Source organism: Camelus bactrianus, chromosome 24, assembly GCF_048773025.1.
Source record: "Camelus bactrianus isolate YW-2024 breed Bactrian camel chromosome 24, ASM4877302v1, whole genome shotgun sequence".
In the NCBI taxonomy this organism is placed as follows: domain Eukaryota; kingdom Metazoa; phylum Chordata; class Mammalia; order Artiodactyla; family Camelidae; genus Camelus; species Camelus bactrianus.
In genome coordinates this window covers 16,660,617-16,684,848 of record NC_133562.1, presented here as the reverse complement: position 1 = coordinate 16,684,848, position 24,232 = coordinate 16,660,617, and the positions used below count along the sequence as shown (strand labels likewise).

The window sequence follows — 24,232 nt, the reverse complement described above, 5'->3', positions numbered from 1 at the left end:
TAATAATGTCCACTGTTTTCTGTAGTCTATCGTTTATCAAACAAAAACTATCTGCTTTTAATTATGAGTTAAATGTTTTAATTAACTATGTAAATTACATAAAACGTCAGTAAAGACAGTTCAAAATTTACAACGTTTGGGACCACCTGATGTAATTTTCATACAGCAGCATACATTTTGGCAGTTCACATAATTTTCTGATGGCTTTGTCTTCAGACAGTATTTTCAGTGAAAAGCTTTTGCTTTCCCAGGCAGTGGATGGATGGAGGGTGGGGCACCAAGGCGCAGAATTCTGCCAAACGGCATCAAGCCAAATTGGGATAAAATTTTTGCTCCAGACGATTTAAAAACAAAACTAAATGCAAGTCAAGAGAGACACGATCAGATGTGTGTTTTATAGAAAGATAATCCAGATAAAAGCGAGTAAAGATGGTCTGTGGTTACATAATAGAAAGAAACGTACCACAGAAGGACAGGTAGGAGACTTATGGTAGCTTTTAAAAAATCCCTAAGAACAGGGAAGCAAGTCATTTGTTCCCGGTTCTGTCAATGAATCACACTCTCTTCTGGGTCTTTACTGATAACGTTCCCCAAAGGACAACAAAGCTTCCATACCTAGACCTTGGGCTCACAATGGCAAGGAAGGCATTATCTGCCTTCCAGGAGCTCATAAAGATAACCAGGTAAACAATGGAACAGCATCTGATTCTTTCCTTTAGAAAACCTCCAGTTAATGAGTTACCAGACTCACCACTCTTAACCTCTACCACACCCCCTTCTCCAGCCAGCACAACTGCCGTTCCCAGAAACCCCACAGGAGGAACCACCATGTGTTAAGGGACCTGTGGGAAAACCAGGCGACAGGACAGACCAAGAGTGAGGGTGAATGAGTCAAGGTCAGGGAGATTTTCTGACACGTTCTAAAATAAAACTCCTGCAACACATCAAATAGATTTCCATGCCTACCTCGGATTAACAGAAATGGAATCAACACAGTTAATTTCTATTTACCACCCATGCTCATTAGGGTATTCTTCTAATTTATCTTCCTCTAAATTTCACCACGATAACTTCTAAATTCATTCCACACTGTGGTGATCTTTCGCTCCCTTTAGCAGTTCCCCATCCAGATGTGCGACACCTTCAGATTTTATGAGGGAGAGCTCTGGGTCCAGATTCCCCCTCCGCAGAGAGGGAAGGGCTCTTCCCAACCTCCAGTAAGTCTGGTGGCAGCCCAGGTGGGAAAAGAATTCTATTTCTGCTCTGCCATCCACTCTTTTCTCCCCCGGTTCCTTCAGCTTCCACCTTCTCTACAGGTGCAACTTCAATACATTCAAGCCTAAATTATTCAGGTGACTCAACAGTTCGCAGAAGAAAATTTCTATTTTCCCAAATGTTAAAGTCGGGGCTGGTGGTGTCTCATTTACTAGTCTCAGCTCTTCTGTGGACAGCCTCTAAAATCCTAAGATTTCATTACAATTTCTTGGGTGTCAACCCTTAGGACAGTGTTAAGGTGCAAGTACTGGCCCCTGCTTATTCCTCAGAAACGTCGTGTGGCTAACAAAAGTGACTTTTCTATCATTTTAGAGTTAAAAGTGATTTCGTGCTCCCATCTTGATTCTTGAAAAAAAAAAAAAAACCCTGCGAGGGAAGCAGGGCAGGAATTGTATTCTTCCCTCACAAACGTGGATTCCTGGTCCTTTTGAAGGTATAAATTAAACCAATTCAAAATATTAATTTCTTAAAATTTACTGAGTAATTTCCAAAGACTCAGGCAAGCCAAATAAAGGGCTAAGAAAGGTAAAGTACCACCGAACGCTGCAGAATAGAAAACAGCTGCACTGTGCATAATGCGTTTTTAAAATCAATTAAATTGAAAATAAAGTGGGTTTGTTCTGTTTGGATCTTCGGCATGTCTTTTCCACAGACATAGCAGTTTATTCTTTGACGACCTGACATCTGGTCTCTGGGACAAGCATTTCTCTCTATGCCATTCTTACATATATTTTTAAAAAGGGCTCGGGGGAGGGTATAGCTCAGTGGTTAGAGTATGTGCCCAGCATGCACAAGGTCCTGGATTCCATCCCCAGTACCTCCGTTAATAAACAAATAAATAAATAAACCTAATTCCCCCCTTCACCCCCGAAAAAGGAAGTCAAAGCACTGTCCTCTACTGTGTGGCTTCCACTCAGAACTTTAACCAGATTACTGTGTTTAAAAGCTGGTAAATCCAATAGTGCTAAAAGCAGTAGGTGAGAAAGGGACACTTCCCTAGCATGTCAGTCTCTGGATCACATATTTTAATACAGCATTTAAATTTTATTTTAAAATGGATTTGCAGCCATGGCTCCTTCCTGAAAATAAACTGAAAATCACCAGATATTTCATACGCGGTTGTTGTGAATGTCTGAATGCCTGTCCGGGAAGCTGGCACTTGATGTATCTTTTGCAGATGGAAGAAAGAAAAACGCACAGAAAAATGAAAACCCCTTCATACCTTCGGCAGGCGAAGTCACGTTTCTGGCTTGTCAGTGGAAAAGTGACCAGAGAAGCACGTGACTTCAGAAAAAGGCCAGCCTCAGGCTCAGGGCCAGGGTGCTGACTGTGCCCTGGTCCCATCCTGTATTCAGGTATCTGCTGATGGGGTGTGGGGTACAGCAAGTCTAGGCTTTGAAGCACTTACTCAGTCATACAAATTAGAAATTGCATTTCTGCTTACTGAAACCAAAGGAATTTTACGTGACTGAGTGAGACTTGAGGTCACCCTCTGATCAAAGCCTGGATAAAGACTTGGCGAGCCCCGAACCCTGGAAACCAAAACATGGGTTCTACCACCTTGCCAGCACGGGCCCCCAGATCAATTACAAGTATTCCACCATTTCATCCAAGAACCAATATGGCAAGGTTTGTGAACTATTCCAGAGGAGTGCCTCTTCAAAATGTGACAAACATATAAAATGTCATAGTGACTTGCATCATGTGTGGCCTTTAACTGAAATTATTTCTCATGTATTTTATTGCCATCCTTACGAACAGACCGCAGCCTGACTTGTGTCCGTGTAGGGGGCAAAGTGACCTTTGGAGGAAAAGGCAGTGTTGTTTTTTTTTTTCAGCAGGGCTCACGACAGGACAGGTGTCCCAGCATCCTGGCTCTGGTGCTGTGTGGCTATAAGGAGAGGGGTTTGAGAAATTAATTTTGGGAATGAGGCATGTGGAATCTATTTCAATTTTGATTTTTTTTTTCACAACTACCGTCTGAGTTTGCCAGGCTTCCCAATTTTAGACGTGACCATCTGCAGAAGAACAGCCTTCCGTACGTGTTGACTACTGTCTGCTGCTCTGTAAGGAGGCCTCATTTGGCTTAGATTCACCCCAAACGCATTTTGAAGCTGAGTCTTTAAAAGCCACTCCTCCCCACCACCCCGACTTAAGTTACTTTCTTTACTTCACTCCCTAAAGGAGTCTATACACAACTGGAAACTTCACATTCAATATAAAACGTTCTGTAAACTCAACCCATCCCAAGTCAATACACTCTGTTCACACAATTTCGCAGACAACTGACAACCAGACTCATGTCTGTGACTGTCTCTCTTCTCACTCTCATAATAATCTGTATCTTCAATATGTCCCTCCATCACTGGGAGAAGCAATCCATCTCCACCAGCCTTAGACCAACACGTGCAATCCACCCTTCACCCAGTTTCACGTAAATGAAAAGAACAGACTGGAAAGGAGGTATGAAGAATAATGGCATTTTTCTTTCACCTGGGAAACTGGTTTCTTTGAGTTTAGGCACATAAGGATTTCTGAAGTCCATATCATAGGCTATAACCCAAGTGGTTTCTTAAGTGATGTCTAATGGTATCAGTGCTTCACAGGAAACCATCTCCCACTGATCAGGTGTTAGAGTTCCTTTTAAAATGGCTCTGAAGTCTCCATATATGCCAAGGTGGGAAAAGCACCTGTGAGTCACAAGAACATTTTCCATTGGGTTTTTTTTTTTTTAAAGTTCATTTATTTTTTTGTTTTTCTTTAACGGAGGCACTGGGGATTGAACCCAGGACCAGTTGCGTGCTAAGCATGCGCTCTACCACTGAGCTCTACCCACCCCACTAAGAACACTTTCTTTTCCAGTCACTGGACTTACGCTTGGTCCAGGATCAGGGTCTCACCTTTAATTCTCATCTCACAGGGTGGCCTTTGTTTCACATTTTTAGGACTGTCAAGGTTGGCCTGTTCCTATACACCAGGTAAAGGGAATTGTATTATTTCAAACACACTCATAAACATGGCTTTTTACTCAGAATTTTTTTGGGGGTGATCATCCTGACAGATAGCCATTTTGCAAACACTTCTCTATATCCACAAGTATTGTAAGAGTTTAAAAGAGTTTGAGGCAATTACTGATATAAAAATGAGTATTTCCTTCTTTTACAAGTGGCATCTTTCTAAAAATAACCTGTAAATATTCTGAAGAAAAGAAGTATAGATTTATATCCACCGATTAACTACCAAGACAAAGGAAGAAACTCCAAAAATTGTCCATCAACCTGAGCGGGGAATGAAGAGATTCGGTCCCACAGCAGACATTCACTAGAATGTGTGAGTTTTCCTCTGAAAAACCTTCTAACAACAGAAATAGATTCTGCCTGAGTGCCTCCTTCCTGGCTCCCTCCTAACAAAAGGCTGATGTGAAACTCCCGTGGCTGGCCCTCATAATGAACTGGGCATCCGTCGGGAGTGACTCGTAAATGTGTCCCCTGAACCAGAAACTTCCCCCTGCTTTTCAGCTGTGCATAATTCATTCTCCAGATTCAATACCGCGAGGGGGAGGATTTAAACATCTCACCATGTCACCAAGGAAAGAACGTGTCCACGTAATTCTCAGTTCATCACTTGCTCTTTATTTGTGACCTGAAATGCAGGGGCAGGGGGACAGTATTTGGCTGGGAGGAGGAGGGGGTGGACTGGGATGGAGGGAAGCTGGAGTCAAAGACGGTCTCTGAAAGACAAACCCTGACAAGATGAAATCTCCCTGGAGAGACATATGGAAACTGTACTGAGTTTCATTTAAAATTGGGCATTAAAGCTTCCACTGAACTCGTGGAATAACTGATACACGCGCGGACTCAAGGGCTGGAACAGAAGAGGTTGTTTATTGTCTTCAGGTAACAATCACACAAGCCACTGTGGGCACACATGCATCTGTTTTATTTTTACAGGGCTCTAGGACTCTCTTATGGGATTAGACAGGCAACGCAAGGCTGATTCCTCCAGGCCCCGATTCTCCCCGCAGAGCCTCCTAGGGGAGCTGAGGTCTGAGCACAGTGCCGACTTCAGACAAGGACGGTGGAGAAACAAACGCGCCCAACAATTACAAAACGCATGTATTTTTATTAAAACATAGATATCGAAATATACTATCTTTTTTCCTAAAATTAGGCTATTCACAATTTAGAGCTAGTGAAGAAAACCCATGTAAAGAACCTTAATACTAAGCTGCTTGGAGACACGCTGGATAAAACGTGAGTTTTATCCGCGGGCAGAGCTGCCTGCTCTTTATTCCAGGCATTTCCAGGCAGCCGAGCACTGTGATTATTAATGTGCCCTTCGTTATCATTCATTGCTTAGTGATAATGCTTTTAATGTAGGCACAAAGCTCCACATCGTCTCACAATCAGAAGTCCTAACTCCAGCTAAGAGCTGCCATCTCCCAGAGAGAATGAACAGAAAATAACATTGTTCTGGGTGTCCGTCCCATTCACCTTTAACTGCTCCTTTTAAAAACTGAGAGGAAGCTGCTTCCTGCCATATCCCCAAGTATTCCAAGTACTATTTTTAAAAAGCAGAGTATGGTTAAAACACACAGATTTCACCAACCACCTGCAAAAGGAGATTCCAGAACTAACCCTGAAACTCAGCCTCCATTTTAACAGCCTCGCTGTCATCTGCGTTAACCCCATTAGGTACCACTCGGCAGGCGGCTCCTTAGCTTGGCCACATTGGAAGGAAATGAAACAGACAAGCAACTTTCAAAACAGCAGATACAGGGTTTGGGTTTTGTAATTCAGAATTAACAGTCAATAGCTTTGGCCCTGAAACCACTTGGAAACTTGGCTCTTCTCCAAGGAATGAAGAAATTTGGGAATTCTAAAAAAGTTCTTTGTGGCATTCATAACGTTCACTGACATGAATGAAACTCAACTGCGTATAACAGAAGCAAAAAGGCTACGGCCATAAACACACACACACACACTCACACACACACGACAGGGCATATATCTCTTCATATGGTCAGAAATGCAACTGATTATAACTGATCACATTTGCCTAAATGTCCATCTGTTTCAAACAGTGGGTGGCTTGGTCCGTGCTCTGAAAATAATTCCAATGACCCGGAGCTCATTCCCATGCCACAGGCTTGGCTGGCCTCCTCAGGGCACCACCTTCTGCCCAGTCCTCTCCCCCTCAACTTGGCTCCTGGTCCACCCACTCGGTCTTTACCATATGCCTTCTGTTTACTTTCCCAGCCCTACTTGGCCCTGGTCCTCCTCACCCTGACCTTAGCTCTCTCCCATGATCCTAAGTCATTCCCAGTCAGGTCCCGAGCCTCCTCCTCCCAACACGGCCCCGGGTCAACCCTTCAGGGTGCATGTGAGTTGTTAACCTCTTCCCCAGCCACGCATAAAGCTAGGTGCATCAGACATAGCAGAAGAGCGTGTGGCGACTGCATGAACCCGCCACCGCTACTAGGCAAAGTCGTGTGGGGGGCGAATTTTGTTAGAGGGCCCCCCACCTCCTGGTTCTGAACTACTTTATGCTCCTGGTGGTGCTGGTTCCTCCTCAGGTACCTCCTTCAGCTGTCCAACTTCCCCAAACCTTCTCATAGCCAAAAACAAATGAGCGGGGAGGGGACAGCTCAGTGGTAGAGCGCGTGCTTAGCATGCACGAGGTCCTGGGTTCAACCCCCGGTACCGCCATTTAAGTAAATAAATAAACAAAAACAAACCTCATGACACCTTCCCCTCCGCAAAAAGAAAAAAAAAATAAAACAAATGAGAGATGACAGCTTCAAGATTAATCCTGGGATCATTGCGCCTTACGCCAAGGAAGAGGTTGTTCCCATTGGTTCCATCTCCTGCTTCAGGCGCAGCTCAGGTGTCACCTCCTCCGCCAGCCTTCCCTGACCACCCTCTGAAGCGGCCTCCTCCAGGTCCTCCTACATTGCACTGTTCTCGCCTCCGGGACACTAACACAACCTGTCATTACGCTGTTGGTTTACTGTCCGCTACCTCTCGCCCCCATCGCATTAGCTCTGTGAAGGCAGGTTCTTCACAGAATATATTGCATTACTGTGTGTCCTGTGTCTAGAACAGTGCCTGGCACACAGTGGGTGCACAGTAAATAAAAGCTGAATGACTGCTCGTGCAGGAGAATTTCGTGGGGAGGGAAAAGTCACAGGATCACTGAAATCACACCATGTAAGCCAACTGTCAGAATGCGTCCCCAGCGCTACGTGAGATGGGTAAGAGAGGCTCAATCAAGGCTGACTTTGTGGTCTGATGTCTAAAAGAAAGGAGCGGAGAAATGTCCCATTCTTCATGTCTCCAGAACTGCATGAAAAGCTCACTCACTATCTGTACGTGTTTCAGCTTCATGAGAGCGCTGGTCTAGGGGTCGGGGCATGAGCTTCTAACTCCAGAGCTACCATCAACCAGTTGGGTGAACTTGGGCACGTGTGCCTCATCTCTCTGGAGCTCCTTTCCTCCCCAGGAATAAGTAGTTACCACTTACTTTCTCACTTAGTCTTCACAACAACGCTCTGGTTCCCGCCATCATGCAGGAAAAGATACCCAGACTCTGAGAGGGGGGGCGACTTGCCCGCTGCCAATTATTCAACGGAAGAGCTGGGATCTGGACTTGGGGCTGATTCTAGGATTCTTGTCCTCAACCAGGTCCCCCTTTCTGTTCTCGGGTTTTATTATGTCACGAGAGCAAGTGGGACGAAGACAGACCTCCAAATGAGGACACATCTATGGTCTTGAATAAAAACCATTTTCCCTTTTTCAGTTCTCCCCAAGGCCTCACTGTACATTTTCACGGTAAGCAAGATGATTTCTTAACATCAGTTTCCCTGAAGAAGGGCGTGAAATGGAGAGATGTGGGTGACGAGTTACTCAGTGTATTGCTGGGAATGATTTTTGGCTCAAAAACCCGCCAGCTGTAACATGTAAGCCAGCTAATATTTGGGGAACCACCACGTTTTACATTTCTAGTTACTACATATCTTGGACTCTCCACATATCTCGGAGTCTCTCAATTTGCTCTCTGTGGTAGCTGAGTCAAAATGGACAGAGACCATGTACATCACTCCTTATATATTTTTCCAACTAATAAACGACTTCAGATTGGTGTCTTTTTAATTGAAGGAAAGTTGATTTACAATGTCGTATTAGTTTCTGGTGTACAGCAGAGTGACTCAGCTATGCATATACACATATGCATGTTCTTTTTCATTACAGGTTACTAAAGCCATTGAATATACTTCCCTGTGCTAAACAGTAGGACCTTCCTTGCTGTTTATCTGTTCCATACCTAGTAGTTTGTATCTGCCAATCCCAAACTCCTAACGTATTTATTTATTTTTTAATTGATGCCAAACTCCCAATTTAGATTGCTATCTTGACTGTGTGTTTAGAAAAATCAATTTCTTAAAAAAAAAAAAAAAGAAAGAAAGAAAAACCAAATCTCTTGGTATCTCACTCTTAGAGACTGGTGCCTAGCCAAAGGTCTGTATTTACATTATGGCAAAATTCATTTTTAAACTCATGAGAACATTTTGAAATGGAAACGGAAAGTGAAGTAGCAATAAATTTAAGTCTAAAAGAAGGAGGGAACCCCAGGCCAGTGTTAAAATATATCCCAGTGAATTGAGCTCTAAAGCATGGGATGTACAATCTCATAACCCCAGCTCTGCTCGCACCGTCGACTCTTCTTCATTCTTTCTAGAGTAGACTCCAATGCCGAACCAATATGGCCAACTTCAAACTGGGAAACAGTGGAACATTAAGCTTCTTAAATATTACCTTTAGTTGACAAGGCGCTGACCAGCTTCTGCCTCAAACCCGCTCCCCCGCCCCAGAGGACATCCCGTGAATTACAAGACGGCTGCACACCATGAGAACAGGAAATGGAAATTTCGGTTGTCTGAGCTAAGATTAGTAACGTTCAGCCAAGCTGGTGTAGCAGTGGGGAAATACGACCAGAACCAGGAGCACGATTTCATCACCAGTTCCCCAGGCCATCATTCCCCGAACTTCTGGTCCCAGGTGAAATGATTCATTTAGGCCAGAGAATAGATTTTCCCCGATCTGCCTACAATTCCACCCCAGAGTCAGAGTTCATCCTTCTTTCCCCTTCCCTGGTTTCCTGCTATTCTTGTTTGGGCAACCAGACACCAAACCTATCTGCCTTGTCTACAGGAGCAGAAGACGGTTTTTAAAAATTATTTATTTATTTTTAACCAGCAAGCTCATTTACCAATTATTTACTGGAATGAAGAAAGGGCTAACAGACTTGCATCAACATACCCAACAGCACTTGACAAAAATCAGTTCACACACAAGCACACAGTCTTAACTTGCAGAACCTCTCTGCTCTCCTATCTGCTGCCTTGACACGGGTCAAAAGTAGAAACATTTCCAGCATCAGTGTAGTAACACTGTAATTCTCAGAAGAAAGTGCAGATAATGAGCATTTGAGTAGACAGTGGGTAAGAACTCTGCCACGTCCAAACTGAAACAGCTACAGAAACACCAGAGGGGCAGATACATGGTAAGACCCTCGGTTCTGGGAAAGGGAGGATGCACAGAAGTTCCTTAAGTTGAAGCCTCTCTTTTTGATTCTGTAGCTCTATGGTATGAGGACTCTCGGGAACAAAGGACAAAATTTAATATGCTGTTGGAGTTTAAATAACGTGGGGGGTTGTGGTCTCTGCTGAATTTAGAATGTTTTGTTAAACTTGGGATAAAGACAGAAAAATAACAGTTGATTAATGAGCATTCAGAAATAATTAAGAGAAAGGAAATTATTTACGGGAAGACCTTATAAACTACTTGACTAAATACCTAGAGATGTTACTATGAACAGAAAAGTCTAAAGGAATTCGGTGAATAGACGAAACTGTTCTGGAGCAAATACGTGTGTTAAAAGTTACCCAGTATCTGAGCCAATTTGAATGGATGAAATTTGGCAAAATGCCTCCCCATGTCTAGTTTCTAGGTTCCTAAGATTAATTCAATCTAGAGACTTTAAAGCATATTTAAAAAATTAATTTCAATTCAGCAATTGAGTATAATTGTAACTTTTTTTTTTTTTGCCTTCCTGGAGTTAAACCAAAAACCTGATATTATCCTGGTTGACCCAATGTCTCACAGACCTGGTTTACTTTACATTATTTCAGTCTTAGCTATTCTTATAATAAGCATAACAAACAATACCATAAACGTATTAATTGACTATATTTTTGTGGGTATATATGCTATAAAGGATTAATTCTTATTTCAAATTAAGGTTAAAAAAATCTCGTAATATTTTGATGAAGCAAAGAAAACAAAAACAAGGTAGAATGCTAGTTTTAAAAACTATTTTTAAAAGATGTCTAAGTGCTGTTTATTTTTTAAAATATTTTTATATTAAAAAACACTACATTTTCACTATAGAAAGGTAGAAAATAAAGATAAAAATAAAATTAAAGACCTCTTTTATATGAGTGTGGGGGGGTATATTTTATACGTACAGTTTTAAAAATGGTATACACACATGCATATATACAGACACTAGACTGAACAGTGTCCCCCTGGAATTCACATCCACTCAAAACCTCAGAATGCAATCTTACTAGGAAATAAGTCTTTGCAGATGTAATTAGTTAAGCTGAGGTTAAGGTCCTAAATTCAATGACTAGTGTGACTTATGAGAAGGCGGTGTGGAAACACAGAGAGACACAGACACACAGGGAAGGTCGTCACGCGATAACAGAGGTGGAGACTGAAGAGATGCGGCTACCAGCCAAGGAATGCGTAGGGCCAAGACACTAGGCAGCAAGAAGCGAAAATGATTTCCCTCGGGACGGGGCAGAGCCCTGCCGACACCTTCTTTTCAGACTTCCCGCCTCCCCAGCTGTGAGAGAACACATTTCGAGCCACTGAGTTTGTGGCGATTTGTTCTGACAGCCCTAGGAAACCACTGCTGTGCACATGTACATTTGTACCCATCAGCTTGTTTCTCAACATACTGTGGACATTTTTCATATCTTCTTGGGCAGTATTTGCACTATATTTCTTTGTTAGATAGACCATAATATACCCGATTCCAGATTTTATGTTAACGTACTGAATTCCTAGAACTTCCAGGATGGTCGCTTCCTCTCTTTTTCAGTTTTATTTCAGGACAACAGAACTGGCAATTGCTTACATGCTAATAATGACCAAACCATCGTTGGCCCATACAGAGAGACACGGACGTTCTTCCAAGTCCTCTGATTCTTCAGGTGATCCTGCGGAGAGATTCAGTTGTTTGCTGGTTATAGTCCTTAGAGGCCAATGGACATCACTGGTTCTGGCCTCTCTTGTTAACAGGAAAGGAAGCAAGCAATCATCTTATTAAAAAAAAAAAAAAAAAAAAGTCATGTCCTCGGCCTTGTAAACTAAGGGAATCACAGGATGTCCTGCCGAGTGGTATCTGGCTTCCTTTCCTGGAACAACCACAATTAAAGCAAAAAGAACACTTTCAACTCGCAACTGATACTCGACTGGCTGTGACCTGCTCAGTCCCAACCAGAACACAGAAAATAACGATCTACGACCTAGTTAGGAAGAGATTACTGCCATCATGGAAGCTATAATGTCTGAAATCTGGCCTCAAGGTTTTGCAATAAAATAAACAAGCGATAGATGAAATAAACTGCACTCACAATCTACTTGTAGACCTAGGGCATTTGTGAAATCATAAATGACCTTATCTGGTACGATATCTCTGAATGTTGAAACACATGTGGTTAAGAAATCTGGTTTGCAGCCAGAAAGACTCTGGAAGCCATGCATTCTCATCCTTTCAAAAAATCACAAGGGCCCTGGCAGATCCTTTCAGGTAAAACCTAAGACCTTACTGAGCTTTTGCTTCCCAGTTTCTAAATTCTATGTGAGGCAATTTCTCCTTTGGTGGTTTAGAGAAGTCAGGAGCCCAACTGGCAACAACAAAAATGCCAAATTAGACAGGAGAAGGAGTGAGCAAGAGTTGGGGAATGTTTTCCTCAGAATTTAAAAAAAAAAAAAAAAAAAGAAGAAGCGATGGGCAGGGCGGTGGGGTGGGGCGGCATGTAATGCTTTGATTATCCTGGGCAAACGTTCTAACGTAGGAAAGTGGCTCCATGCTGTCTTTAAAGAAGAAAACATTTCTACACATTTTCCTTTCCAAATGAACAGTAGAAAGACACAGTGTTAAAGGGACACTCAATACAAAGAAAAGAATATCTACAGAATTACAGGGTTCTTCTCCACAGATTAAAAGAGCATCTCTTCTTAAGACCCCAAAGGAAAGATAGCTCCTAAAGTTAACTCTTTCATACCAACTCTTAAAGGGGATTTAGTGGTTTTTTTCCCCCCTGAGTTAAAGTATGCAGTCTATTTTAATAGAATCATTTAATATGTACTTACTGAGACCTGGACCTAATTGCTGGAAGAGACACTGTGGATAAAGAACAGGTAGAAACAACTATTCTTTTTCTTGAGAGGTTTATATTCAGGTTAGGAACACATTAAAATCTAGGTCAAGACTACATTATAGTATCCAGATTATATTTTTTACAATCCTCTTTTCTATCAATCTTTTTTTTTAATTGAAGTATAGTCAGTTACAATGCATCAACTTCTGGTGCACAGCACAGTGTCCCAGTCATGCATATAAATACACATATTCGTTTTCATTAAAGGTTAGTCCAAGATATTGAATACAGTTCCCTGTGCTACACAGAAGAAATTTGTTTTTGTTTTTGATCTATTACCACCTATTTTAATGAGAAAAAGATCTTAACAGACACTCCACTAAAGAATATATACAAATGGCCAATAAACACATGAGAAGACCTGAACATCATTAATCATCAGGAAAACATAAATTAAAATCTCCATGGGACACCTGGACACATCCGTAAGGATGGTCAAACTGAAAAGACTGACAATAACAAGTGCTGATAAGGCTGTGAAGCAAGGGGAACTCTCCTCACTCTTTGGTAGGAATGTGAAATGGTACAACCACTGTGGACAACTATTTGTAGTTTCTTAAGTTCCTTAAAGTTAAATACCAATTATATTACCCATGCCTTTCACTCCTAGGTATTTACCTCAGAATATGAAAACGTTGGCTCCACTGAGACTTGTACATGAAAACTCACAGAAGTTTTATTCATAACTGCCAAGACCTGGAAACCACTACCAGCAGCTGGTAACTGATCACATATGGTGCAGCCACAGAATGGAATACTACTCAGCCACAAAGAGGGACGAGCTGCAGATACACCCAATGGGGATGAATCTCAAAATCACCGCACCGAGTGAAAGGAGTCAGACACTCAAAAACACAACCTGCATGTTTCCATTTATGTAACTGAATCTACAGTGACAGAAAGCAGAGCAGTGGTTGCCTGCAGCTGCAGAGGAGTGATGGCTTCAAAGGCATATACATGCCACCAATACCCACAGAATCATACAGTAAACTGTATCCGTTTAAAGTGTACGTAAAATTAATTCTTAATAAAGTTGATACGGTGGGGGAGACCACAGTCTAATTTGTTTCAATTTTTCCCAGACTCAATTTGGACTTTCAATGAACATCCGCTACATGCCAGGTATTATAACAGGTACTGAGGACAGAGCTCACAGCATATTGTAAAGACAGGGTAAAGGAGTACACTGAAATTACAGGCAACAATGCCAGCTGACATTTTTAAAGGCAATTACTCTGCACCATTCACTGCTTGGTATGCTTCATATTCCGTATCTTGTTTAAATCCTCATTAAGAACTCCCTAAGGTCGATGCATACTAGAAAAATGAGGCTTAGAGAGGATACAAAATTTGCCCTAGATGAAACAGTGAGAACGGGCTGGAGCCGGGATAGAAAATAAGTCTCAGGCCAGAGCCCAAGCTTTGCCTGCTACGCCTTCCCTGCTTCTCCAAGCAGCCATCTGGGACTTTGAGGACCCCAGGTGGTCTCAGTGTGGGGTTGACCAAGTTTTGAACTGGAGTTGAGGCAGCAGTGACACGCATCACACAGGCTGGAAGTACATGCACCGTTATTCACGCTGACATCTTAAGGTCAGCATCATGGCAGTGCTACCTGCCTGTCAGAAATTCTGGGTGGAGAACAACTGGCTTCCCAAACACCAAACCTACTTTTCCATGTACTGTGTGTCGCCAGCCCCATGAAGGGATGTTGGAAAGATCTACAGGTCCCCGTGCCCTCCTGTCCTCAGCCCCCTGCCTAGGTGGCTGATGACTCTCCTCTCTTTCTCCTTCCCCCTGGAGAAGATGTGTTGGGGGGGACAGATTTGCTAGACCCCCAGAAACGGAGAGAGACAGGGAGCCAGGAGGGAGGGGGAGGGGCGGCACATCCACCCCCAGAAGCCCTCGCCCTGCGGGGGGGCTCGCACCCACCCATCACTCCCTCTTCAGCTTCCTCCTTTTCTAACAGAGACACTGACTGGCTCACAAGCCCCACCAGCTTTCTATTTCACGGGTATTGATGGTGAGCAGCAGGTCCCTACAGAGGGGATAACGTATTCAAAGCTTTCCTTTTGTTTATTCTTAATTGGTCAGTCTCTGTGGGGTCTACTCAGCCTTCACCCAGACTGGCGGGTGAGGGGGCAGGCGCCGGAGGATGCAGATGGCTTGTTTCCTGGCTGTGGTCCTGCACTATCGCGGGGGTGACATCAAGACCAGATATTGCTCAATAACTTCCGTAAGGTGGGGAGTTAGACTCCGGGTTGGGGGTGTGGGTGGGCAGAGAACGGCAGCAGGGTGGCTTAAAAATGGCCATTAACTGTCATCTCACATTTTCAGGGCCCCTGCGCAGCACCTGACCTACACCAGGTGCTCAATAGATGAGAAGAACACAGACATCCGAAGAGGTTATCGACAAAAAATCCTCGCGGAGGATTACTTTGCAGTTAGTGCAAGATTCACGCAGCATACTAAGCAGGCTGGGCACGTCACAAAAAACACCACCTACGGCAGCTCCGACAGACTCTGGAGAAAATGAAGCAAAATACAGACTATGCATTGCCATGTGTGAGACCTCAACGGGCGGATGCTGCGGGAGTGCGTTTCATGTGATCTGGGCCGTTGTTTTAGCTTAAGAGGGGTACTTGCGTTAGGCAAAGCTTTAACATCCATGTGACTTCAGTAAGTCTGTGGATATTTTGAGATGCTTCCCACATATTTCAGTACCTAAAACTCACTGCTGAAAACAAAACCCATTTAATTTTAAAAATACTATTAAAAGTGTTAAATGAAACACCGCTGGTCAATTAGGTAGTCTGTTTACATAGTTCCAATTTTTTTTCCAAACATAGAAAGGCACACAGGGACTTCTCTGTTCAGTTCTACTGTGATTAGTTTATGTTCTGTCAATGTCTCCATGCACTTCAAGGAAATACGAACATATATATATTTTACATAAAAGTTAGTATACCGTTGGGGGGAGGGTACAGCTCAGTGGTAGAGTGCTTAGCATGCACGAGGTCCTGGGTTCAATCCCCAGTACCTCCTCCAAAAATGAATAAATAAACCTAATTACCACCCCCCCAAAAAAAGTTTAACGTAGTGATAGTCAACACAAATATCGTACTAATTTGGGGATCAAAAGAGATAAGTCTTTTACTTTGCCTTGTGACTTTTCGTAAGGGAGAAGTAACCTTCCCATAATGGGGGTCACTCAACAATGCTCAAACCTGTACCCCAAGACTGTATAAAATCTTATCTACAGAGGTCATGGTAGGGGACACACACATTCTAACACAGTTTTTACTTACATGCACCATTTCTGAAAGCTTTTGAAAAGTACAGGACTGGTAATTTTGCCCTGGCCAAGTATCAGCACAGTAATCCCAAAATTACTTTCTTGGGGTCAGATGTACTTCTCCACCTCAGATTCCTTCCATCAAGCAGTGCCTCCCTGCCTGATGCCCCCATCACCAGAGGCTTTTCAAGGAGGCGCTATGCGGGGTTCATCTCTGAATTCAAGTGCCCGGCACACAGTCTGGCATATAGAAGGAACCTAGTAAGTCCACTGAAAGAACAGATTTTTAGGCTGCTGCTGGAACTCTGGCTTAAATTTAAATAAAACAACAACTGTGTAATTATTTAAAGTGTGAGGATTTAAAAGATTTCATTTTTAAGCAACCTGAAAACATCTTTTGGCTTTCCAAAACGTCAAAAAGGAAGGAGGCCGGGGCGGGAGACGGAAGTCCATTTTAGTGTCTTTGCTTTCTCCTGATTTACTGAGCACCAAATGCAAACCTTGCAGGGAACCCAGAAGGCTCTTGGGTGAGCGGATACTACTGATTATAACCAAAGTAAAGCTGTGAATGAAAGACTGCCTCCCTGGGAAGTTAATGCCTCTGGCATTTTTGACAAACTACCTCTCAGGGCTTTGCCAGGGTAGGCGGACTCTAAAGAACAAAGAATTAATATGCTCTGACACAAAAACAAACATTACTTCTGGGAAAAAGAACAGGATCACAGAAACCTAAGGTGTGCCTCACAAGAAGAGCAAGGTCACTTTAAAGATGATGCAACAGCAAACACTGGCCATGAACCTCAGGACCAATTCTGTATGCAGGATCGCAAGTTTTATGGACTTCAACCAATGCCCTCCCTGGACTGATAACACATTCTCTTCATTTTCAAGTCTCTTGCCCTGTTCCTCTTCTGTTCCAAGTCATGGCCCCAAATTGGTTCTTTTGGCACATTTTACCTGCCCGAACCAAATGTGGTCTAGAAATAACAGAAAGACTGAGTTATATTTCCTAACAGAAATATCACAGAAATAACAGAAGGGCTCTAGTTATACCTCCTTTACTAGATAAATTACACAAAAGTGTTCATTAATTTGACCATCCCATATCTTTATCACCACCTTCTGCTCCTTTAGAAAAAAACCCAAAATAATGCTTTAAATAAGTTTGTCCTGGTTCAAATGAGTAAAATCCTAATTAGCCTGGGGAGACTTGACATTGAAAATGTACAAGTTGTTTTTTCTTTCTTTCTTCTCTTTAGTAACCTACTAAGAAATTATTTCTTGGTGGCCTATAAAACTCTTGTTTAATCTTTACCACACTAATGATTTATTTTCACTAAGATAAATGATCATCTTTGGGGATGCATCTAGCATCTAACAAAAACATATTTAGGAGAAATGTCTTTGATTCATGCTACAAAAGTAAAAGTCCTGTAACTTCAGGTTTTGCCTGTGTGAACTGTAGGTTTCCATTTGGAAAGAATTCTCTCAATATAATATAAATTCTAATGGCTAAAAACACCAAGGTAAACAATCGGAATTTTAAAGTGAGCAAGAAACAAGGTTCATGTGATACCAGTGGGATGTTTGTACAGTGTTCCAAGAGAAAGGGCTGCTGGAATAGTGCTCAAGATACTAGATGAGAACTACCACGTGACCCAGTAATTCCAATGCTGGGCATATATCCGAAAAAAACCAAAAACAGTAATTTGAAAAGGTACAAGCACCCCAATGTCCAAAGCAGCATTATTTACAGTTGCCAAGATAAGGAAGCAACCTCAGTGTCCATAATCAGATGACTAGTAAAGAAGATGTGGTATTTATATACAATGGAATACTACTCAGCCATAAAAAAGAAGGAAATTTTGCCAACTGCAGCCACATAGATGGTCTTGGGAGGGTACTGTGCTAAGTGAAATAAGTCAGAGAAAGACAAATACTGTATAATATCACTTATATGTGGAATACAACAAAGTAGTGAATATAACAAAAAAGCAGACTCACAGATGCAGAGAACAAATTAGTGGTTACCAGTGGGGAGAGGGAAGAGGGAGGGGCAACATAGGGGTAGAGGATTAAGAGGTACAAACTAGTAGGTATAAAATAAGCTACAAGGATATATTGTTCCACATGGGGAACATAGTCAATATTTCATAATAACTATAAATGGAGTATAACCTTTAAAAACTGTGAATGTACTGTACACCTGTAACATATAACACTGTACAGCAACTAGACTTCAATAAAAAGATATTGGATGAGTATGACATATTCAATTTAGTATTACAGAGGCTGACAGCTGAAAGGCAGCCTCAAGTCAAGAATGAAACTACTCTAACATATATATTCTAACATATTTCATCGTGCAGAGAGATATTTTTCACAGGAGAGGAGCAAATCAACTCCCTGAAAGTGAAATTGATAAAATTCAAAAGGAAACAAATCCCCACAACCCAGGTCAAACGCTCAGTCCACACCAGAGCCTGCCATCAAGGTGATCACCTTCCAGCTGCAAGAGGAATTAGCACCGGGGCCATAAGGAGCATTGTGAGCAGCTTCACCTGTCACATCTGCATGCTTTCACCTGTCACATCTGCATGCTTTACGGCACTAAATGACTCAGGAGGGTCTTTCACAATGAAATACCAGACGCCGTGCTTCTGAATACAGCAAGACCAGAATAGTGTTAACTCTACCCAACAGCCATCCCTTTAGACCGCCAACTAGGATGTGGGCAGTTACAAATACAGAAGCCACCATCTGACCTAAGTACCAGTCCTGTTCTGGGATGAAGTTGCCCTGATTGCTTCCACTAGGGGAAAGATGACTTGAGCCAGGAGCATCCATCTACCTTGTCCTGAGCCCTATGTCAGGATTAGAGCCTTCCCTCTCTTATAGTGAATTAAATATTCTCTACGAATTCTGGGCTCGGCAGGATGGGGCACTGCAGGATTCCATCTTCCTTTCAATTCTCACTGCAAAACAGGAGCTCAATTCCAGGATGCACTTCGGGTTTTATTACGCTGTTTTTCAGTTAATGTGCTTTCAATGGCTCTCTATTTTCAAGTTCTGGCTTCCCTGCCCGCCTTCCAAGGCTCCTGACTCTCTTTCCACTACTGCTCAAAGTGCACCTTGCCAGGCCGATGAACATTCTGATTCTAAAGCCTCCACTCTTTTCTTTTCGCTTCCTATAGCTACTGGCCTGGAGGGTATCTTTTTCTACTCTGAGTCACTGTGGGCTCAGGAAATGCAAACCACTTTTGCTATCAGACCAAGCCAAATATTGACAACAGAGTAAAACTTAGAAAATGAGCTGCATAAAGCATCTGACTTTTGCTAGAACACAAGGTCCTTGAAGGGGCAGCTAGCAGACAGCCTGGTAAGTAAGACTCTCAAGTATTTGTCTAATCAATTCTCCAAACCAAATGAAATATTTAGGTTAGTCCCAATATTTCCCCCTCCACTAATCTAAGGGATTATTCATTGCAGCTTCAAGAGGTCCCTGTATCCAAAGGAAAGAGGCTGCATGTGGAAATCAACCTCGTAAATTCAGAGGACCATCTCAAAGCACCGTTCAGCTAAGATAATGCACTGTAAACAGACCAGACCAAGGACAACCGCTGCTGAGCAGGGGTGAGCCTCTCACCAAGGGCACCCGGAAGACCATCCCCTTAACAGAAGCTCTGACAAAGGACTCTGCAAAGAAGTTCAAAATTGGGCACCTAATAAAACACTAAGTAATCCTTTAAAAATACTAAGAAAAATAGTAAGGACAAAAATCAGTTTTTAAAAACCACCTATGATAGCAGTAAACGGAGATGATACCGATACATACGTCACACATACATAACAGAGCTGCATGGAGACTGCTGCAGCCTGCAGCTGCTTTTGGGGGGGGGATATGATCTGAAATCTACATTCTGGTTAAAGTGAGGCGTGTTACAATAGCTTCTACTAAGTGGAACATGCTTCACTACTCCCTGTTACACACAGAATATTTCATTTTGTTTTCCTTACCAAGAGTTCATTTTTCCACACCGGCAAAGTTGGATGTCAAAGCTAATGTTTTAGGCTTATATTTTTGTTTTGCCTTTCTTTACTATCCATTTCCTGGGGCCAAGTAATATATATATTTTTTAAGTATTCGGAAACATATGCTACTGTAGTTGCATGTTCAAACACCCATGTGGAAACAGTCCTCTGGATTTATACATTCGTTCGGAAAAGGCTGAAATATGCAAACAAAGATGCGGTGGGCAGAGGGCCAGTTAATGAATCTCATTTCCTACGAGCATCTGCATGAAACAGAGCTATAGGGAGTCGCCTCTCCAGGGAGAGCCAGAGCACGACTCTGTGAATTAAACAGCATCACCTCAGATGGCCTGCACCACATTTGTTTTTTAAGCAGCTCTGAAAATACATGGATTCCTAGCGCTCATAAAGGAGATGAGGAGGGTGGGGCCAAGGAGGCGATCGATCACAGAGTAGCCGCCGTGAGCCGTGGAAACACGTCCACGCGGCAGGGCTGAGCCCTTTCTGCACTTGCTCTTTTCAGCTGAAATTACCAATGGGAGGCTCGTTTTGTAAAGGAAACTTGCCCTTCAAATCAAAGTGCACGCTGTTTCAATAATGATTTACCACCTCCTCTAGTCCAGGCTGTAAAAACGGCCTCTGTTTACACCAAGAGATACCTGGGTTAAGATATCTGGGTGGTGAACCATATTTTGATCCTTATTTATCAGCAACCTGGTGCAAATGTTATGACAATAATGTGTCCTGCTGGGAAGGGGGACTCCCTGCTCCCCACCACAACCCAGTCGATCGCTGGGTGTCTGCTCCCCCTCACACCTGTGCTCCCAGGAGGGTGTCCTTGTCCTGGAGTGCCTGAAAGAGTCCCCTTTCTACAACAGCATCTTTCTTTTATTTACAGACCTCTTTTAAGATAGTTTTTGTTTCGAGCGTTTGAAATTAACCTCACAAAACCTTTTATAAGAATGCAATGTTACATCCTTGTATGTAACAAGCAAGTGTAGAAAATAAAGCCAAAGATGAAGGACCTGAGGTGGGGGGCCCTTCCTAGAAGTCAGTAAAGGAACCAGAAAAGAACCCCTCTGGTCATTCCAGGGCGCTGGGCTGACCAGGTCCCTCCCCGGCACTCCAGCAGAACTCTCAAGCACACCTCATTGTTGGGGTCCACAGTGAACCTACAGCCAAAGTAAAACCTCTGTGCTTAAATCTCTACTCCGGCTTTCAAACTGCCTTTCAAGTTTCCACAGCAATTGAATAGCAATATTATCCCAGCCTCAGGATGCTGAAATAATTATGAAACACTTCCTGGATAGAAAAATGTGTTACATTTTCCCTTCTCCTCTGCTCCTCCGGAAAAAAAAAAAAAAGTGGAAGTTATACTACACTGATCTTCCACTTTGAAGGAAAAGTAGACCAAGGAAAACAGCAAGTGTGTTGGTCTCCATGTGCACCCTTTGTATAACATAAAGGCAATTTTGGAGTCTTCTTTCTTCATTTAACCTATGACATCTCCCACTTATATGTCCACTAATCCTATTATATAAAATACAAATGCAGCGACGCTCTTGGTGACTTAAGATTTTGCTCAGTCAGATTTTTATTCAGATTCAGTTTTGTTTTTCACATAATTTCAGGCACCATTACAGGGACTCAGGAAGCGAAGTGGAAATAATTCAGGAAATGGAAATAACAACTTGGACTGAATTAAAAAGGTGAATAATTTTTTTATTTTAAGGCAGTCACTGATCGACAAAAGGTAGCATTTAACTTTTCCACCAAGTGATTTTTCCATTGCCATTGCAAGTGAGTTCATATGACTAAAAAAACCCAAGCAGGCAATTGCCTTCGGCCCATGTGGTAAAATTCGAACTCCATCTTCCAAAGCTACTTACAGGGCAAAGATTAAATCATTTAAGAAATAAGGGCTTCAAATTTATTCCCTATAAGAACAGTTTAAATAAGCGAAGTTTAGAAGCAACTCAGGGTTTTTGTTTTTGTTTTTGTTTAATTCTATTTTAAGCTTTGGAATGCTCACAGAGAAAGGTGGAGGGGTAAGGGCGAGAAGGGACCCAACCTTCCAATCACATGGGTCTCCAAAAGGAGAGTCCCAGAGCTTGTGGACCTATTTCGGTTTATATTAAGAGAATAACAAGCACTTGGAATCTGTAAGGATGCCATGTCAACATATCAGTTGGAACCATAGGCATGAGATTTTGGTGACCTCATTGGGCACAGCCAAAATTAACTCCCAGTATTTATATAACTGCCAGGGATGACAGGGCAAAGGTTGCTTTTTTTTTTTTTTTTTTTTTTTTTTTGTCAGCTAATAAGGTTTCTCTCAAAGAAAGAGGAAGTGCCGTACTTTCGATCCTATTTTATAAATAGGCAACATTTATACACACAGACTATTCTGCCCATAATACCATCTGAATGTTTAGATGAAGGCATAAAAAAAAAAAAGAAGAGTTATTTCCTGTTGCTCAGTAGCTGAGAGGATGCGTTTCAGAGGTATGTGTGCTCTGCCTCAAAGCAGAAGCACTGTTAGCAGTTATCAAGGTAACATTTAAAAATAACTACCCCCAGTACAAAAGAACTTCAGAGGAAATATGAGCGAAGCTATCAGTCTCCCTTCAAGTCTGGCTTCGAGCTGCATCAGACTAGCTGCATTCTCCATTACATTGTTATCCTTATCAAACAATGCAAACAATTTTAATGAGCTTATCTACTAGAACATATTGCCAGATATGCTAATGTAAAAATGATGCCAACCGTACAGGCTGACTCATTAATCAAAAGGCTCACAATACAATGACCGAGATCAGTCCCATCCTCAAATCAGACCTCGGCAAAATACCAGGAATTACCTTCCTACTGTAAGTAAGAAGGGCGGACTCCCCCCACCCATGCGGAAGCCATAAACTCCTAAGAAAATGCATAACGGCGCCCAGTTCTTTTCAGGTCCACTGCAGTCCAGTCTCTTTCTAATAAACCTTGGGTTCTATGGAGAAAATTTCGGTGAATGTCTGACACCGTGACCTCTGCTGTCAATCCTTGCACCAATCAGCGAGCAGAATTCTTACAAAGCTCCATCAATCTGGGGGTTCAACATCACAGACTGCAGCTTAATCTAGAGGATTCCATCTTTCCTGCACACACACCAGAGCAAGCGCATTTTCCTCACCATCCTCCTGGTTCCCTGTCTTCAGGCACAGCCTACCTCCTGGTTCCTTTAAAATCTAAAAGGGTAAGAGGAAAGGAAGTGCTCCAGCCTGTCTCCCTTTGGAGAGGGGGGCCAAAATTGCTTGCATTTTTATCAGTGTGGAAGGAAAGAGATGGAGGGAGACCCCTTGCAGGCAGCAAACCTATTCACAAAATGCTTTCCATCTGCAGTCGTGAAGCCTCCGTGCACACCCAACATGACACATGGAAACAGATCGCAAATAATCACAACCGCCTTTACAAACGCATGTCTGCAGCCCGGTCCGGAGCAGCGGCCGCTCCATTATATAACGGGCGGATTTCCGCGCGCCCGCCGCGGCCCCCCGCCCGCGCCGCTCCGTGCCAGCCCCATTACCTGTAGGAACGCTCCCCGCGCACTGTGTGCTTCCGGAAAGGAATGATGGTCCCGTTATCCTGGATGATGTCGTTGTTGTTCTCGCCATTTGGGGACAGGGTTTGGGTCGGCCCAGGCATTGGCGCACTCCCGAGGATGGGAACAAACCGCTGTGGGCTGGCTGGGGACGGAGGTGGCTGCGTCTCGCCTTCCCGCTCGCCTGCTCCTCGCGCAGACCGCGCCTGCCGCCTGCTCGCTGCTCGCGGCTGCCTTCTCCCGGCTCGGCTCCCGCCCCGCCCTCCCGCGTCCCGCCCTCCCGGCTGCTGACGTCAGAGCGCCGGCAGCAGCAGCCTGGTCACGTGGGCGGGCCCGTCCCCATAGCAACCCGCTAACTCATCACCTCGCCTGGATTCGCACAGGGCCACGGCGTGACCACGCCAGCGGCTCCAGGCAGGCACCCGGGCAGGCTTACATCTGGCACGTAAAACCCCAGGCCACCCGCGGCCCCCCTCGCAGACTCGCCTGGGTCTGAAAACCAGCTCTTCCTCTAACCATTTCCTTTCCGAGCCGA

The 24,232-nt window shown here is 43.3% G+C and overlaps 1 protein-coding gene across 3 annotated transcripts in view; it reads right to left on the bottom strand.

Moving 5' to 3' along the window:
• MAPRE2 (microtubule associated protein RP/EB family member 2) overlaps positions 1 to 24,232 on the bottom strand; it is a 137,450-nt gene that overhangs the window by 64,882 nt on the left and 48,336 nt on the right. The window contains exon 1 of one of the 3 annotated variants that reach the window (XM_010947187.3): positions 23,683 to 23,957. The exons of the other annotated variants lie outside the window; for them this stretch is intronic. Within the exon in view, the coding sequence (XP_010945489.1) occupies positions 23,683 to 23,801 (119 nt within the window). The 5' untranslated portion in view covers positions 23,802 to 23,957. Of the gene's footprint in view, positions 1 to 23,682; positions 23,958 to 24,232 lie in introns of those variants that run through there. 3 annotated transcript variants of the gene reach the window in all.